The sequence below is a fragment of the Gopherus evgoodei genome, chromosome 1 (genome assembly GCF_007399415.2).
Source record: "Gopherus evgoodei ecotype Sinaloan lineage chromosome 1, rGopEvg1_v1.p, whole genome shotgun sequence".
Classification (NCBI taxonomy): domain Eukaryota; kingdom Metazoa; phylum Chordata; order Testudines; family Testudinidae; genus Gopherus; species Gopherus evgoodei.
The window spans coordinates 292,046,583-292,065,042 of NC_044322.1; the positions used below are offsets into that span (position 1 = coordinate 292,046,583).

General features: G+C 44.8%; 1 protein-coding gene across 1 annotated transcript in view; it reads right to left on the reverse strand.

The window, feature by feature from the left end:
• PTPRQ (protein tyrosine phosphatase receptor type Q) overlaps positions 1–18,460 on the reverse strand; it is a 161,742-nt gene that overhangs the window by 73,465 nt on the left and 69,817 nt on the right. Inside the window, exon 25 of the mRNA XM_030549449.1 lies at positions 6,956–7,225. Coding sequence (XP_030405309.1) covers positions 6,956–7,225 — 270 coding nt within the window. The remainder of the gene's footprint in view (positions 1–6,955; positions 7,226–18,460) is intronic.

Here is an 18,460-nt window from a genome sequence, read left to right on the forward strand (position 1 = left end):
GTTCTTTTGAAAATCCAGTCCTTGTTTAGTTGCCTAAGTGAGAGCTGAACTCTTAGGAAAGTCCCCAATTGTGGGTTCTGAGCACTTGAAAATTTAGGCCTACAGGTCTAATAATATTTCCACTGAAGTCAATTGGAATATATCATGGGAGAAGGATCATACCCTTCATCTAATATGCTCACTCAAGAATACAGTATGAAATATTTGAGAATTACATACAGAGGAGGAAATGGATTTCCTGAACTGTAAAACACACACAGTGGATTTAGTCCTGTAAAAATGCTGATTGCCCTCAACACTTATTTATTTCAATGGGTATTGAGAATGCTCATCATTTCAAAGGGTTGGGCCATTATAGTAAGCAGTATAGTAATACATTGGACACTTACTTTTAAACAACTAATGCATGCGACTTGCAAAGTTTTTCTAATTTAGCTCTGCACATATTTTGTCCCCATTTTTTACCCAGTTAATCCAGCATTAAGGGTTGTGCGTGTATGATTTTTTTTTTTAAAGATAAAGCTTCTTTATTTGACTTGTGCTATGGAATTCCCTAGTAAGTAGAAACAGTAGAATTCCCTAAAGAGTAATTGGTATTGTAAAATTCCCTACTGGTTTTGATTTATCTGCTTAAAGGAAAAGAATCAATGAAATTTATTTTGACCTTCCATAATACAGAGAAAATCTATAGCTGCAGCAGCAAAGAGTTCACCGTGTTTGTTAGGTCAGGTGAACAAGCAACTTAGAACTCATTAACTTTATCTTGTAGTTAGACACACCTGATAATGGGAGAATCTACAAATTAATACATAATATACTGAGCACATGTAAGTATGGGAACCAAATGAACTTCTGTAACAGAAGGAGCTCTTCAGAAATCATTGTGTCATGACCTCACTCTGCAATTATTTGAATGCATTATATTTTAAGTAAATCATAGAAGCTACCAGATTGGCAGCAGTGAATAAGTCTTTTTTTCATTACGGGACAACCCTGATCTTGTTTAAAGTGGCAGCAAGGGACACAGAAGTCCCTTCATCTCACATGTGGGTTCTCCACACCAGGCTGACATATCACATAATACCTTTTTCATTCTGCTAGTATCTCAGGATGATGCTAAACAGCAGCTCCTAAAGCTAGACATTTTTAATCAGTAGATGCAAGTGCTTTAAAGGAGCTGGCTGCGGAGCTCATTGGACCATTAACGCTGACTTTCAATACATCTTAGAATACTGGGAAAGTTCCAGGAGATTGGAAGAAAATTAATGTGCAAATATTTTAAAAGGGTAAATGGAATGACCTGTGTAATTATAGGCCTGTTAGTTTGACATTGATCCCTCAAGATAATGGAGCACCTTATATGGGACCAGATTAAAAAAGAATTAAATGAGGGTAATATAATCAATACCAATCACCATGGGTTTATGGAAACAAGATCCTGTTTAACTAACTTGATTTTTTATGAGATTACAAGTTTGATAAAGGTAATAGTGTTGATGTAATATACTAAGATTCTGTAAAGCATTTGACTTGGTACTGCATGACATTTTGATTAAAAAACTAGAAAGATATCAAATTAACAAAGCACACATAAAATGGGTTAAAATCTGGCTAACTGATAGGTCTCAAAATGTAACTGTAAACAGGATATCATCACTGAATGATATGTTTCTAGTTGGGTCTTGCAGGGATCAATTGCTGGCCTTATCCATTTTGATTAATGATCTGAAATAAAACATAAACTCATCACTGATAAAGTTTGAAGATGACACAAAAACTGGGAGAATGGTAAATAATGAAGATGACAGGTCACCAATACAGAGCAACCTAGATTGCTTGGTAAAATGTGCTCATGCAAACAATATGTGTTTTAATATGGCTAAATTTACATGTATAATCTAGGAACAAAGAACACAGGCCACACTTACAGGATGGGTGACTCTATCCTGGGAAGCAGTGACTGTGAAAAAGACTTGGAGTTGTGATGGATAAACAGATGAATATGACCTCCCAGTGCAACAATGTGGCCAAAAGGCCTAATGTGAACCTGGGATGCATAAAAATGGGAATCTCAAGTAGGAGCAGAAAGGCTATTTTATCTCTGCATTTGGCATTGGTATGACCACTGCTAGAATACTGTGTCCAGTTCTGGTATCCACACTTCAAGAAGGATGTTGATAAATTGGAGACGGTTGAGAGAAGAGCCAAGAGAATGATTAAAGAATTAGAAAACATGCCTTATAGTGATAGACTCAAGGATTTCAATCTATTTAGCTTAACAAAAAGAAGGTTAAGGGGTGGTTAAGGCTAAGTCTGCAACTACATATGTGGGAAACAAATATTTAATAATGGGCTCTTCAATCTAGCAGATAAAGATTTAACATGATCTAATGGCTGAAAGTTAAAGCTAGACAAATTCAGAATGGAAATAAGGCATATATTTTCAACGGTGACAATAATTAACTTACCCAGGGTGCATGGTGGATTCTCCAACACTGAATTTTTTAAATAAAAAGTGGATGTTTTTCTTAAAGATATTCTGTAGGAACTATTTTTGGGGAAGTTCTATTGCCCGTGTTATACAGGACATCAGATTAGATGATCACAATGGCCTCTTTTGGCCTTTGAAGCTATGAATCTATGAAGAAGAAAGTATAGGATCTCTCAGGGGCAAGGCCTGTCATTTACTATATATGTATGAACAGCACCTAGCACAATGGTATCCTAACCTGGTTGAGGACCGTAGGTGCTATCACAATATAAATATTAAATAATACTAGAAGACAGTAAGGAAAATTACACGGTGCACCATAACACTGAAAATAGAGCCTTGCAAACTAACTTGATATCTTTTCTTCATGCTGAAAATGGTATGTTTAATTTAGTGTGCGTGTAAGTAAAAGTTTCAGAGCAGAAGAAACAGTGAGAATGGATGAGTAAAATATAAAATTTACAAATGAAACATAATAGGAGTTTCTATTTTTAATCGTTCAACATTTTGGAATTAAAAATGGTACTTTAATATGCTTAATTTTTATTAGCAAATGACTATTACATTTGTCCTAGACTCTAGAGTTTGGTAAACGTGAACCGGTTTAAAATAGAGAGTCTTTTAGAGAACATTTTGTTACCGTTTAAGGTAGTTTTTGTCCTCTGAAAATTCACCCAACCCTAATGAAATCCCATTATAATATGCATCTTTCCTTGGATATAATCTAAGGATAGTTATTCAGTCCTAAAATCTTGCTATAATATCTTTCATATCCTATATAAAATATTTAAACACAAAGTAATGTAACTATCACAAAGTTAATAGATTTTTTTGTGGGTCATAACAGACTCTATTCAGGTTACAAGTGGTTTACCATGACAGCAAAGCTAGATTAGACACCGAACACTAATCTCCTCATAAATTTAATCTTCGTGATCCATATTTAGTAATACCCAGATATGAACAAGTTTACGTAAAAAAAAATCAAATAGTCTTTGCAAGGAATGTAAAGGTCAGACACTATGCAATGAGACACTGAACCAAATTTGATTTCACTTTATGTCAAAAATAAATGCATTGTCAGTGACTCAGTGCTGGCTATCTATTCTGTAACTAATCTTAGACCACCATAAATAAGAAGCTGACAACAGCTATAAAACTGTTTCCATTCCCTACCATGAATCTTCGATTCTTAGTAGCTACTCATCAGAAAACAATTCATGTGAACACACAGTTAAGAAGATATTGTCCTACTAACAACCAGTTTGTTGTAAATATGACTAAGTGCTAAAATTTAAACCAAATGTTAAACAACACAAGTCTGAGCTACAGTTCTTTTAGAGCAATAATCCATATTTTGTAGTTCTAGGGCCTAGTCCTGCAGCCCTTATTCAGTCAAATCTCCCATTAATAATGCACCCGGTATTCCAAAATAAATCAAATTTGGGTTTAAAAAAGAAGTGTCTCCCAGTAAAATTATAGCTAGTGTAGGCCCTGATAGAGTAAAGCAGTTAAGCACATGCTTATATCTATCAGAATTCAACCCAGCATTTAAGATCATGCCTTACTTTAAGTATGTGCTTAAGTAGTATTGACTGCATGAGGACTTGAGCACATGCGTAAAATTAAGAATGTGCTTAAGTGCTTTGCTGAATAAGGGCATGAAGGGGTTGGTAATCAGAGTCCAGATTAGAAGACTTTCAAGAAAATAACACAAGATGCTATTTCCCGAGGTTTTTCCAAGTGGAAGTTTTTTGAGGGTCTGAGTAGGGTTGAATGGCAAAGGATGGAGAGAGAGAAGTTTAAGTTTACTGTGATGGAATGGAAGTTCCTTTAATTCTCAGTTTGATCTACTGAGTTTTTTAATGCATCAATGTTCTGCACCTAAAATGTTGGACAGGCACTGTTGTAAATAAAACTAATAAAATAAACTTTTTTTCCCCAAGAATAAAAATGTGAAAAATGCACTAAAATGGGGGTTGCAAAGCTAAATGAGTTTTCAGTCATGCCCTGTCATTCCAATGAAATACATACCTAACCCACACATAACATTACATGGTGCTACACTGAAATCTATAAATTAATTGATTTTTCCCCAATAATACAAAAGATGCAGAGAAAACATTATGCCCAAATAAATGAGAAAAATATCTCAAATTATATCAGTCAAAGATAAAATAATGGACTACATTCCAATATCCTATCATACACAGGGTTACCAGAGAGCAACTGTGAAAAAACAGGCTGGAGGCTGGGGGTAATAGGCGCCTATATAAGAAAAAGTCCCCAAAAATGGGATTGTCCCTTTTAAAATGGAACATCTCATCACCCTAATCATACACACTTTTAAAATAAATTCACACTGTTATGATGGGGGAGCACCTCTTAAAGGTTATCATCCAATTGAAGTCCATGGGAATATTTCTATAACTTCAGCGGGAGTTGGATTGAAACTGTAAATTCTCTAAATATATATTTTCCAAGTGAATTAGGTAACCTTATTCACTGTAGATCAGTTAGCTAACAGCTCTTTATTCTGTTTAGCAATAATTTCGAAAGCAATCCCAGTGTATCCAATATTTTAATTGTTCATAAAAATCTGTTAAATAGTTTGAACATACAATTTTCAGTTTTTTGGTGGTTTATGGACTGTTCACTTCAAATATTCACTATTCATCATTCATAGCATCATTCACAACTAAGTCATGTGGAAGTGTTGTCTATTATTTGATTGGATAACTGAAATATTTACATGAAAACTCATAACAATTACTGAGAAATAAATAACAAATAGCAGATATTCTTCCTCAGATACAAATATGCTTCTTTTCATGTGAATACAGCGGTCCTATGCAGTACAGAGATGCACCCATACATTCATCAGAACTAAATAAAAGGCATGAGAATGTTCACAAACAACATATGAAAAGGTACACAAGCATGGTTGAACTGAACAGTCAAATCAGAATCTGAATGGATCTTCATTAATGCTGTTTAGTCCATATTCTTCCAGCTATAATTCCAATTATCTGCTCTTTCAACACTCAAGTGTCATTAAAGGCATCCCATTTTATGAATTCTCACTAATTTTATCACAAAGAAACAAAAAGTAACCCAACATTTTACATTTCTTAGATGGAAAATTAAGTAAAAATAGGCACATCTCCCAGGTCCATACAATAAGAGATCACAGAATAAAGAGGAATTTGTTAAACTTCTAGCAAATCAGACTTTAATATATCTCGCCACCAATTTTTGTATTTGCTTTGTGTCTGCCTAAGAATTAGAAAGTCACTTACTAGAAGCTTTTTTGAACTATCAGAGCTGGACAAACTACACTTCACTTCTTTAATATTCAGGCAGAACTTATGCAGGTACAAACTGGGTACCAACCCTGTATCCCTCACATGCATGTGAATAGTCCTATTAACCTCAACTTTATGAAAAATGTTACACTATAATATATTTTCCAATATACCCCCACTGTATGCAAGAATTTCTGATATGATATTAACACCATACTTATCTGACTCATCATTATTTATGAAAGACAATTAGATAGACAGTTCCAATTAACAGAGAGAAACTAATAAGTAATATTATGTGTTTTAATGAATTATTATTTTAGAGATGAGAGAGAAAAACATATTCCAACTGGAAATGAGCTTATATGTTTCTGGATGTATCCAGGCCTTTCAAGGCTGGAGATGTAAATTAAAGATCCTGTTCACGCAAGTAGTGCCACTGAAAAAGTAGCCCCATTATTAAATATATAATAGTAAAAAGGAAGTGTGAAGATAACCTCTTTATTAAAAGGGCACAGGAATTAATTTTCCCTAAACTGTCTATATGGTTGCCATCTTTTCGCCTGTTAAAAAGTTCATTTCAACGGTAGCTTAAGATGACAAATATTGGAGGAAGTTAAATGATTTTATTGATTAACAACCTCTGAAAGATGGCACTTCTAATGAGTGAATTCGCAGTATTGGCTATTTAACATTAAAACAAAGGATGTCACTGGCAGAAATACCACTATCTCATATAAAACCTTCCCAGTAATAATATTCAATAGGTGAGGTCACCAGCAAAAAGATGAAAACATATCCAATCTAGCTATGAGCCAATGCATACTAGGACTGGGTGATACAGTATGAATAAAATAAGAACTCAAACTTAACAGGACAAGAACATAACTCTTCATTTGTACTTCCAAGTCTCACTGACTTTCTCCATTGGCTATTTCATGATAACCTCTGTCCCTACGGATCACAATTAAGGACATTTCAAGACAGAGTTTGGAGAGCAGGCCCCATTTCTCATCATCTGATCTTAGATTCAGACTGTGATTATACTTGACTAGGGAAAAGATTGGGATGCTGTAGTAAATGTAAGAATATCATCACTGATCTAAATATTCAATTGTCATTTAAATTAGAGTAACATTTTAAATCCAAAAATTGTTACCTTTTTCTGGAAATGTGCTGGCATTGCATATCTGTTCTTTTCCTTCACCAGCAGATGTTGCAGCTTTTATTTTAAATTGGTAAGAAATATTTGATAGCAGATCTCTGAAAGTATGCACCTTATCAGAAGCAGAAATGTTTGTAGAATTCCTTTCAAATATTATGATGTAATGTGTAATCACTCCATTTGACTTAGAAGGTGGGTCCCAGTGTACTAGAATCGACTGCCAACTTGTTGCAGTACACTGAACATTCTGGACAACATCTGGAGCTTAAAAGATACACATGCACCAAAGGTTAACATTCCAAACAATCAAAAGGGTAATCACATTATAGTATACTCAGAGATGTAGGTATAATGTCTATAATAAGGGTCATGCATTCCAATGCCAGATAATTAATACTATAATACGAACACTGGGCAAGAAGTGTTTTAAATGAAGAAATGTCCTGGATTATATTTATGGAAGCTTTATTTCCAGTAATTATTAACATTACTGAAGCAGTGCTTGAAATGAACAGAGTGATAGTACATTATATTTCCTAAAACTAACTATATGCTCCAACTTCCTTTTCCCTTCTCTCTCCCATCTACATCCACATTTTCCCCATTTTTTCTAATCAGCAGCACAGTGGAACATATACAGTAATGTGAAACTGATACACTCCAAAAGAAAATTTTACTTACCCTTTAGCTTTCCTTCTCTCATTTACTGTACCCTATGGTTGGTAATCCCTACAGCAGTGTTGTGACCTGGCTAGGAGTTTTGGGGGAGTCTTCAAAGCTGTCACTCATAGGCAGCAGTTACTTTACTGGTCCCACCCATTTGCTTTCCCCGCAAGATGAATTCTCGTAAAGCTTCCTCAGCAGCATTTCGAATTTCATAGGTAAAACCAGTATTATATATTTAACATGAAAACAAACAACTGGTTCCAAGTTATGGAACAACTGATTAAATTTTTCTAAGGAAAATCAGATTGTGGGATGTACTAACTAAGAAAAAAGAATCAACAGAAAAAGGTGTTGTTGTTTTTTTCTCTCTCTAGTGAAGCGATGTCCAGTAATCCATACAGTAGGGAATTGACTAGCATCAATGTCCCAGAAATAGAGGGAAACATACTAATTACTACAGGTACAGAGGAAAACGGATCTCTTTAAAAATACATATATTTCTCTCCAGAGTTTGAAGAGTACTCCTTTCAAAAGTAGCATCTACAGAAGAAAGGAAATAACTTTGTATTTTAATAAAGGCATAGAATTGAAACCTTTACCCAGTTAGTGCTGAGTGCACCTGGGTGAGGGACATGCAAAAGAGATGTTTGTGGCTCCTCAATTCTGGGGCTAGTTCTATGCCATCTCAGATCCCAGGGTAGTTTATAGTAGCATCCATGCAAGGATAAGGGGAATGCGCTGACCAGTACCTGTTTTTCAAGGACTTCGTGGGACTCTATACACAAGGTAGCACTTATGGACTGCAGTATCTTTTTATGTTGCTTGTCTGCAATCCTGATATTGAACACCTCCATGACACAGGAACATGCTGGAAGAAGCAGGAACTTGATGTGGCCAAGTCCACAAAAGCCAGACTGCAGCATGGAGCAGATGGGGAAAACTGAGACATGAGGACTGGTCTCATAGAAGCAGCTATGTGGCTGTGACGGATCTGCTCAGAGGAGAGTCACAGAAAAATTAAACTAGATGGCAAAAGCTGATAAAAGGTCAGGCTACTCAATGGAGAACATTGAACTGGGGGAGATTTAAAAAAAAAACTTTTTTGCTGAAGCATGGGAGAACTGCAGTGGGGCAGAGGTGCTCCAAAAAGAGTGAGAATAAAAAGACGGTTACTCACCTTTGTAACTGTTGTTCTTCGAGATGTGTTGCTCACATCCATTCCAGTTAGGTGTGCGCGCCACGCGTGCACGTTCGCCGGAAACTTTTTACCCTAGCAACTCCAGTGGGCCGGCAGGTCGCCCCCTGGAGTGGCGCCGCCATGGCGCCCAATATATATCCCTGCCGGCCCGCCCGCTCCTCAGTTCCTTCTTGCCGGCTACTCCGACAGTGGGGAAGGAGGGCGGGTGTGGAATGGATGTGAGCAACACATCTCAAAGAACAACAGTTACAAAGGTGAGTAACCGTCTTTTCTTCTTCGAGTGATTGCTCACATCCATTCCAGTTAGGTGAATCCCAAGCCATACCTAGGCGGTGGGGTCGGAGTGAGAAGTTGCGGCATGGAGCACTGCAGTTCCGAAGGCCGCATCCTCTCTTGACTGCTGGACCAGGGCGTAGTGGGAAGCAAAGGTGTGGAACGATGACCAGGTCGCTGCCCGACAGATTTCCTGGATGGGCACACGGGCGAGGAAAGCCAGCGACGACGCCTGCGCCCTGGTAGAATGCGCAGTCACACGGCCCGTAGGGACACGGGCCAAGTCATAACAGGTCCTGATGCAGGACGTTACCCAAGAGGATAACCTCTGGGAGGAGATAGGAAGCCCTTTCATACGGTCCGCTACCGCCACGAAAAGCTGGGGGGATTTGCGGAAGGGTTTGGTCCTCTCCACGTAGAACGCGAGAGCCCTACGGACATCAAGCGAGTGGAGCTGCTGCTCCCTGCCTGAGGAGTGAGGTTTTGGGAAAAAAACCGGGAGGAATATCTCTTGGTTGACGTGGAAGGCTGAGACCACCTTGGGTAGAAAGGCAGGGTGTGGTCTCAGTTGCACCTTGTCTTTGTGAAAGACCGTATATGGGGGGTCTACCACAAGAGCTCGGAGTTCCGACACCCGTCTAGCTGAGGTGATAGCTACTAGAAAGGCAGTCTTCCAAGAGAGGTAAAGCAGGGAGCAAGTAGCTAACGGCTCAAAGGGGGGCCCCATGAGCCGGGACAACACCAGGTTAAGATCCCAGGTTGGAGCAGGGGGACGGACGTTAGGGAATAAACGTTCCAGCCCCTTAAGGAATCTCGACACCGTTGGGTGAGAAAAAACGGAGCGACCATCCGCACCCGGGTGAAAGGTGGAGATAGCTGCTAGGTGGACTCGCAACGACGATATGGCCAGACCTTGCCCTTTGAGGGACCAAATGTAGTCTAAGATGTCGGTCACCGAAACTTCCATAGGGCGGAGATTTCTCTCTACGCACCAACAGGAGAAGCGCTTCCATTTTGCCGAATATGTGGCTCTTGTGGACGGTTTCCTGCTGCTCAAGAGCACCCCCCTCACCGGCGTGGAGCAGTGCAGCTCAGAACCAGTCAGCCACGCAGGAGCCACGCCGCCAGGTGCAGCGACTGCAGGTCTGGGTGACAGAGGGTCCCGTGTTCCTGGGTGATCAGGTCCGGATGAAGGGGCAGGGAAACTGGGTCGGCTACGGCCAGGTCCAGCAGCATGGTGTACCAGTGCTGCCTGGGCCATGCCGGGGCCACCATGATCACGTGAGCCCTGTCCCTGCGCACCTTCAGCAGGACCCTGTGGACCAGAGGGAACGGGGGAAACGCATAATATAGGTGGGTCGACCACTGGATGAGGAAGGCATCCGCTATCGACCCCGGCTCCCTGCCCTGAAAGGAGCAGAACGCTTGGCACTTCCTGTTCCCCTTGGACGCAAAGAGGTCCACTCGGGGATAACCCCACCTCCGGAAAATGGAGAGAGCGACGTCCGGGCGGAGGGACCACTCGTGTGACAGGAAGGATCTGCTCAATCGATCCGCCAGCGTGTTCCGTACTCCGGGGAGGAAGGAAGCCCTGAGGTGAATGGAGTGGGCTACGCAAAAGTCCCAGAGTCGTATCGCCTCGTGGCACAGGGAGGAGGACCTGGTGCCGCCCTGCTTGTTGATATAGTACATGGTCGTCGTGTTGTCCGTGAACACGGCGACACAACGACCCTGAAGCTGATGACAGAACGCTTGACAAGCAAGGCGGACGGCTCTCAACTCCCGCATGTTGATGTGTAGCCCCACCTCCTCCTGGGACCACAGGCTCTGCGTCCGCAGGGTCCCTAGGTGGGCCCCCCAGCCTAGATCTGAGGCATCCGTTGTTAGGGATACCGAGGGCTGAGGGGGGTGGAAAGGGAGATCCGCACATAACACGGACTGGTCCAGCCACCAGCCGAGAGAGTCTAAGACCTTCTGGGGGATTGTGACTAACATGTCTAACGGCTGCCTTGACGGCCTGTAATGATTTAAGCCACAGCTGGAGGGGCCTCATGCGGAGCCGAGCGTAATCGGTCACAAAGGTGCAAGCCACCATGTGGCCTAACAGGGTTAGACATGTCCGCACTGACGTCAATGGGGCTGACCGCAAACGTTGAACGATCGCCGACATGGTCTGGAATCGTTGCAGTGGCAGCAAGGCCCTGCCCACAGTGGCGTCCAGGACGGCCCCGATAAATTCCACCTTCTGTGTGGGCATCAGGGTGGACTTGTCTGTGTTTACCAAGAGGCCCAGACTTGCGAACATGCCGGTGATCACGCGGACATGGCTGTTGACTTGTTGTTCCGACGTGCCCCGAATCAACCAATCGTCCAGATAAGGAAACACGTGGACACGATTGCGCCGAAGATGCGCCACAACAACTGCCATGCATTTTGTAAACACCCTCGGGGCCGTGGACAGGCCAAATGAGAGGACTGCAAATTGATAATGAAGAGCCCCCACAACGAAGCGGAGGAAACGTCTGTGGCGTGGCCAAATGGCAATGTGAAAATACGCGTCATGCATGTCGAGGGCGGCGTACCAGTCTCCCGGATCCAGGGATGGGATAATGGTCCCCAGGGATACCATGCGGAACTTCAACTTCACCAGGTATTTGTTGAGCTCTCGCAGGTCGAGGATAGGCCTGAGGCCTCCCTTGGCCTTGGGGATCAGAAAGTAGCAGGAATAAAACCCCTTGCCTTTCTCGTTTTCCGGAACCGCCTCTATAGCTCCTTTGCTGAGGAGCGTCTGCACCTCCTGCCGAAGGAATTGCTCGTGAGAGGGGTCCCTGAAGAGGGACGAGGAAGGGGGGCGGGAAGGAGGAAATGAAACAAACTGCAGGCGGTATCCCGTCTGCACCGTGCTTAAGACCCAGCGGTCCGATGTTATTTGGGACCACGCCGGGAAGAAAAACGAAAGGCGGTTGGAAAACGGGGGGGAAGGATCCATTAGGGAAACTGTTACTGTGCCCTCGGGCGCACCTTCAAAATGAAGGCTTAGGTCCAGGCGGGGGCTTAGAGGAGCCTTGGTTCTGCCCTCCTTGGTTCCCCGAATGCCTGCGCCTTCCATTCCTGCCGCGGCGCCTGTTAAGGTCCTGCCGCTGGCGGAACTGGGAAAACGGCCTGCGCTGTTGTTGTTGCTGTGGCCGGAAGGGTCTACGCTGCGTCACGGGAGCGTGCATCCCGAGGGACCGCATGATGATTCGGTTATCTTTCAGACTCTTGAGTCTGGGGTCTGTCTTGTCGGAGAACAAGCCCTGGCCTTCGAAAGGAAGGTCCTGTATAGTATGCTGGAGTTCCGGCGGAAGGCCGGAAACCTGCAGCCAGGAGATGCGACGCATCGTAACTCCCGACGCGAGGGTACGGGCAGCCGAGTCTGCAGCGTCCAAGGAGGCTTGCAAGGCCGTGCGTGCGACCTTCTTGCCTTCATCCGAGATGGCCGCCCACTCTTGGCGAGCATCTTGTGGCAGCAGCTCCTTAAATTTGTCTGCTGCCACCCAGGAATTGAAGGCGTATCTGCTCAGCAGGGCTTGCTGGTTGGAGACCCTGAGCTGCAGCGCCCCAGCCGAGTACACCTTATGGCCGAGGAGGTCCATCCGCCTGGCTTCTCTGGATTTGGGGGCTGGAGCCTCCTGGCCATGACGCTCTCTATCATTCACGGATTGAACCACCAGGGAACCCGGTGTCGGGTGCACATGGAGGTACTCATAGCCTTTAGAAGGGGCCATGTACTTCCTCTCGACGCCCTTGGCAGTAGGAGGAATGGAGGCCGGAGACTGCCAGATGGTGTTGGCGTTGGCCTGGATGGTTCGTATGAAGGGCAGGGCGACCCTGGTGGGAGCGTCAGATGAGAGGATGGTGACAATTGGATCCTCTATCTCCGAGACCTCCTCGGCTTGCAGACTCAGATTTTGAGCTAATCGCCTGAGGAGGTCTTGGTGCGCCCTGAGATCCAGCGGGGTGGGGCTGTTGGAGGAGGTACCAGCCACCGCTTCATCCGGGGAGGAGGATGAGGAGACCCCAGGCAAGAGAGTGTCTAACTGTGGGTCTTCCTCAGCCCTCGCCTTTGCCTCAGGAGCCAAAGCGGAGTCTTGTTGCTTGGACCCTTCCTCCCCATCCGGGGAGGGAGGGGGGCGAGACAACGAGGCTTCAGGAGCCCTACGCTCCGCAGTCGCCAGCCTAGCAGGGAGCTGTTGGGGGCCCTGGGCCTGATGGTATGCCCAGGGTGTCCAGAATCCCCATTGTTGCGGGTCTTGGTCCTGCTGCGGCGGATCATTGAATAGCGCCGCCTGCCGGTCGGTGCCCAGCGCATACCCGCTGTCCGTTTGCGAGGATACGGACGGCTGTCTAGAGGGCCATGGTGGGGCCGACCCTGGATGGTAAGGGTCTGCGCGGGTCGGCACGGAGGATCGTCTCGGTGCCGGGGACCGGTGCCGGGAGTCATATCGGTGCCGGGATCGGGATTGGGACCAGGTTCTGTCACGGTGCCGGGATCCGGATCGGTACCGGGCGCCGCTTCGGTGCTGGGACCTGCCACCAGCTCGGTGCCGGGAGGTCGACCGGTGCGGCGAATAGTGTCGGGACCTGCTCCTGGAGTCGCGGTGCCGGTCTCGGCGACTGGAACCTGACCGCGATCGTCTTGATGTCGACCGGTGCCGCGAGTGCGACCGGTACCGCTGAGGGGAGCGGTGCCGGGACTGCGAGTGGCGGCGGGACCTGGAGCGACCATGACGTCGGGACCTGGATCGCGAACGAGAGTCTCGAGGTGGTGCCGACATCATGGGCTTGCCTCTGGACACGACCCGCACCGGAGGTACCGGGGGTGGCAGCCGAGTGGGCTCAGTCAGGGCTATGAGGTCCCGAGCCGAGGCGAAGGTCTCCGGTGTGGATGGGACCACTATCTCAACCCCAGATCTCATGGGGGAGCTCGGCGGCACCGGACTCGACGGACCCGCCGGGCCCGGAGTCGACGGTGCCGGCGGCGCCGCGGCCGATGTCGAGGCCGGGCGCTCTAGCCGGGTCTGCCTGGCCGGAGTAGCGGACTTCGACGGCCTTGGCTCTGTCTCCCGTGCCGGAGAAGGTCGGTGCCGGGGAGTCTTCTCTGTGCCGGTGCGATCCGGTGCCGGCGCCGAGATCACGGCCTGCGAAGCCGTCGGGTCAAGTGCCGCCTCCATAAGGAGAGTTCGGAGTCTTTGATCCCTCTCCTTCTTTGTCCTTGGCTTAAAAGCCTTACAGATGCGGCACTTGTCGGATCTGTGCGATTCCCCTAGGCACTTCAGGCACGCTTCGTGGGGATCGCTGGTAGGCATGGGCTTCTTGCAGGCCGCACACTGCTTGAAGCCCGGCGAAACAGGCATGAGCCTGGCGCTGGGTGCCGGGAAGGGCTAAGCCCCCGGCGAAGAACTATTTAACAACTACTTAACTTAACTACTACTTAACAAAACTAATTAACAACTACAATAGTACTAGAGATAAACGATAGATAAACGATAGATAACTAGGAGAGCTAGGGACGTGGAGGACAGCTATGCCGCGCTCCACAGTTCCAACGACCGACACGGCGGTAAGAAGGAACTGAGGAGCAGGCGGGCCGGCAGGGATATATATTGGGCGCCATGGCGGCGCCACTCCAGGGGGCGACCTGCCGGCCCACTGGAGTTGATAGGGTAAAAAGTTTCCGGCGAACGTGCACGCGCGGCGCGCACACCTAACTGGAATGGATGTGAGCAATCACTCGAAGAAGAAATGTAGGTTACTCCAGAATGTGTGTGCCTTATTCCAAATTAGTTTAAATGGAATAAGCTAATTTGGAATATGGCGCTCTTATTTCAGAATACAAGTGCCTACACATAGAGTCATTCAGGAAAAGTTAGTACACTTTAAATTCACACCCTAACGTATTCTACGTTAACTTTCATCTGTAGGCTAGCCCTTAGATTCAGTGGCCAAAAGTGGCTGAAAAGGGGTGGGGCCCAATGAGCCCAGCAGAAAACATGAAGAAAGAGTTTTAAAATTACTTGGTCCCACTCTAAGGGCAATGTGTCATCCAGTGGAGGCAGCCTTCTGAAAGAAGGGATGTGGGAGAGGCTATGAGGTCACTGACCAAAAGAGACAGCTTTGATGACTGCTTCTGTAGCTGCTGGGCAGGACAAAATCCTACTGGAAGAATGATGGGACATGCAGCTGCTAAAAATATAGATTGTAACAGATGCTAAACTGTGTGATACTATACAGGCACTAGTTGGAACTGTGTGTAAGATACCTTATTTAAACCAAGCTCAGCCATACCTGGCAGAGCATTAAATGATCTTATATTAACAAATCTGGTGTGTATAAGCAAGCTCTCTAGCCAGTCCATATTTGATATAGAAATACATGACACTGAGTCAGGAATAAACTAAGAACAGAAACAGAAGGAAAACAGCAACAAAAGTTGTAAACAGAAGGAACAAAGCAACAAAGGTTGCAGGATTTCATACACATGCAACTCTTCACTGCTCCAGAGAACTTCAGCTTTGACAAATCTTCACAATGGTCAAACTGGAAACAGTATTTTGCAAGATTTCAAACTCTACGAAGAAACTGGAGATATATGGCTATCTTCTTTAATTTATGCTATGGTGAAGCAAGCAGAACATATCCTTACATCCTTTGAATTTACTGAATACAGTCTCAAACATGACTATGAAAGGGTTCTGGCTATGTTTGATGCATATTTTGTCTCAGAGAAATATGTTTTATGACAGAGCATGTTTTCATCTCAAAAATTCAAGAACCAGAGGAAAATATCAAATGCTTTATAAGCTCTGCATGCATTGGCTGAAAACTGGGAATGCAAAACATAAAGATATCAGTGACAGGCTGGTTATTGGGTTAACAGACAAAATCCTTTCACAGCAGATACAATTGAAAAGAGATTTAACTCTAGCCACAGCTATACAGAAAGCAAAGCAGTCTGAGCTGGTGAGACCAAAATCAAGAGCAACTTGACAAACTTGAAAAACAAGAAGCTGCTAAAAAATGCAGCACAAGTGCTAGAAGTCATTACCATAAGATCCCTAAGGCAAGGAGAGACAACTCCCAGGTTAAAAGGGACAAATTCCATCCTACATGCACACGGTGTAGAAACAGTCATGTCCCAAGAGATGATGCATGTCCAGCCAGAGGCACATGGTGTAATAAATGCATGAAATATGGACATTTTGCAGCTGTTTTTTGCATCAAAGCAGTCAGGGAGTCGACTCATATTACAAAGAATCAAGAGCCATTTCTAGGATCTATCACTTGTGATGACTGAATATTAATAACAAGACTATTGACTTTAAAAGTGACTGAGGAGATGATGTCACAGTCATCTCATAAGGGACTTACAATCACCTTCAACTCCTACAAGAACTGAAGTCACCTGACACAGCTCCGACTATCCACAGAGGTATTCTGTACTGCATGGGCCAGTTCACTACAAAAACAACTTACAAAGACAAAATCTTTGCATTCAGAATGTATTTGATCAAAGGACCACAGACCAACTGCCTTCTCAGCCACAATGTGGCAGCCACGCTGAGCCTAGTGAGGGAGGTGGAAGAACTCAGTGGAATATTTGGTGATATTGGACTGTTGAAATGAGATGCAGTATTAAAAAAAACCCTTGAGACAATGCTCAACCATATAGTCTACATATATGTAAGCAGAGTCAGGATGAGCTCTATCCTGACATCTGATGGTGAATTATGGCGAATGTGGAAAAGAACTTCAGGGGCTGATCTTGTTTGCATAGGCACACCCACCCTGCCTAGCATAGCCCACGGCAGCCTAAAGTGTTCACTTTGACAGCTGTGGGATCCCCAATTTCTCTGTTATTGGGGCAGGAGGCATAAAGTGTTGTTACCCTGATTATGTGAATGAGGCACTATAAACTGGTTTTATGACAGAGGGTCTCACCATCAACTAAGTAGCACTCGCTAGACAAGGGACATAGGTTCCAAAACTCTGTGAATTGAGAAAGGCTGGAGACTGGTGTGTGTACCTGATGATATGGGCCCCTTTTGAGGGCCTGGAACACCGATTGCACCTCCTCTTCTCTCCACTGTTGACTGGCAGAGCTAATTTTGATTTTATTAGAAATCTAGCAAGAAGCTGCTGAGCTGAATTTACTTTGGGCCAGTGGTGCACCAGCGCTGGGGCTCCCCTATTAGAAGCTGAAGTCACTAAGAGCTGAAATTACTAAAAGAGCTAAACTTACTGAGCTGAGTGTTGTGGTAACTAGTGAGGAAGCCTGAAGATATATCACTAAGCAACTGGCAGAGCAGAGCAGTTTACAGGACGGTTGGAGCAGCCCACAGAAAGCGGAGTGGATGAGAGCAGAGCAGAGCTGAGCAGGATGGTTGGACCACCCCATGGAACAGCGAGCGAGCGAGTGGACCAGTTTGCGGCGATGGCTGGAGTGGCTCACAGGTCGGCTGGTGGAGTGGAGCTGTTCGTGGTGAAGGCGGCAGCAGAGCACAGAGAGGCGGGGCAGTCAGCCTTGGACCATGTAAGGTGCCCATTAACACCCTGTGTGCACCCCCCCCATTTCCACCTAGGCCGGGGGGTAAAACTCTGCAGATAAACTTTTGAACTCTAGGGCGGCACTGACCAGGGACAGAGACTTTTGGGTTGTTGGACTTTGGAGTGATTGGGCTTAAGACCCTAAGGGGAAAAGGACACTGCCAAAACTTACTTGGTGGGTCTATGTTATGAATCCTGTTTGTGGTGTTTCCCCAATATGATGCTCATTGTTTCCCTCCTTTATTAAAAGGATTTTGCTACACTCAGATTCTGTGCTTGCAAGAGGGGAAGTATTGCCTCCTAGAGACGCCCAGAGGGGGTATGTAATTGTCCCAGGTCACTGGGGGGGGGGGGCTCGAGCTGGTTTTGCATTGCATTATTGAAACGGAACCCCTGGATACTGAACCCGGCCCTTGTTGCTGCCAACTCAGAGGGGCAGAAGGATTACATATATCTTACAGGATTCCTCTCCCATTACTCCATAAAGGAGAAACTGAGTTATAGAGAATGGAGAAGACTGACATAATCGAGAAAAACTCTGAGCCAACAACATGTGTGTCTGAATAGTACCAGTTATAAAGAAAAATGGAAAAATACAATCTGTGTGGACCTTAAAAGACTTAATGGAGCAGTTGCAAGAGAAAAATATATCCTCTCAACACTGGATGACTTCCCTCCCAAAGTGAAAGGAGCTACAGTATTATCTGAGTTTGATGCCTCAAGCAGATTCTAGCAAACTCCTTTAGACAAAGAAAGTGCTAAACTAACATTTATCA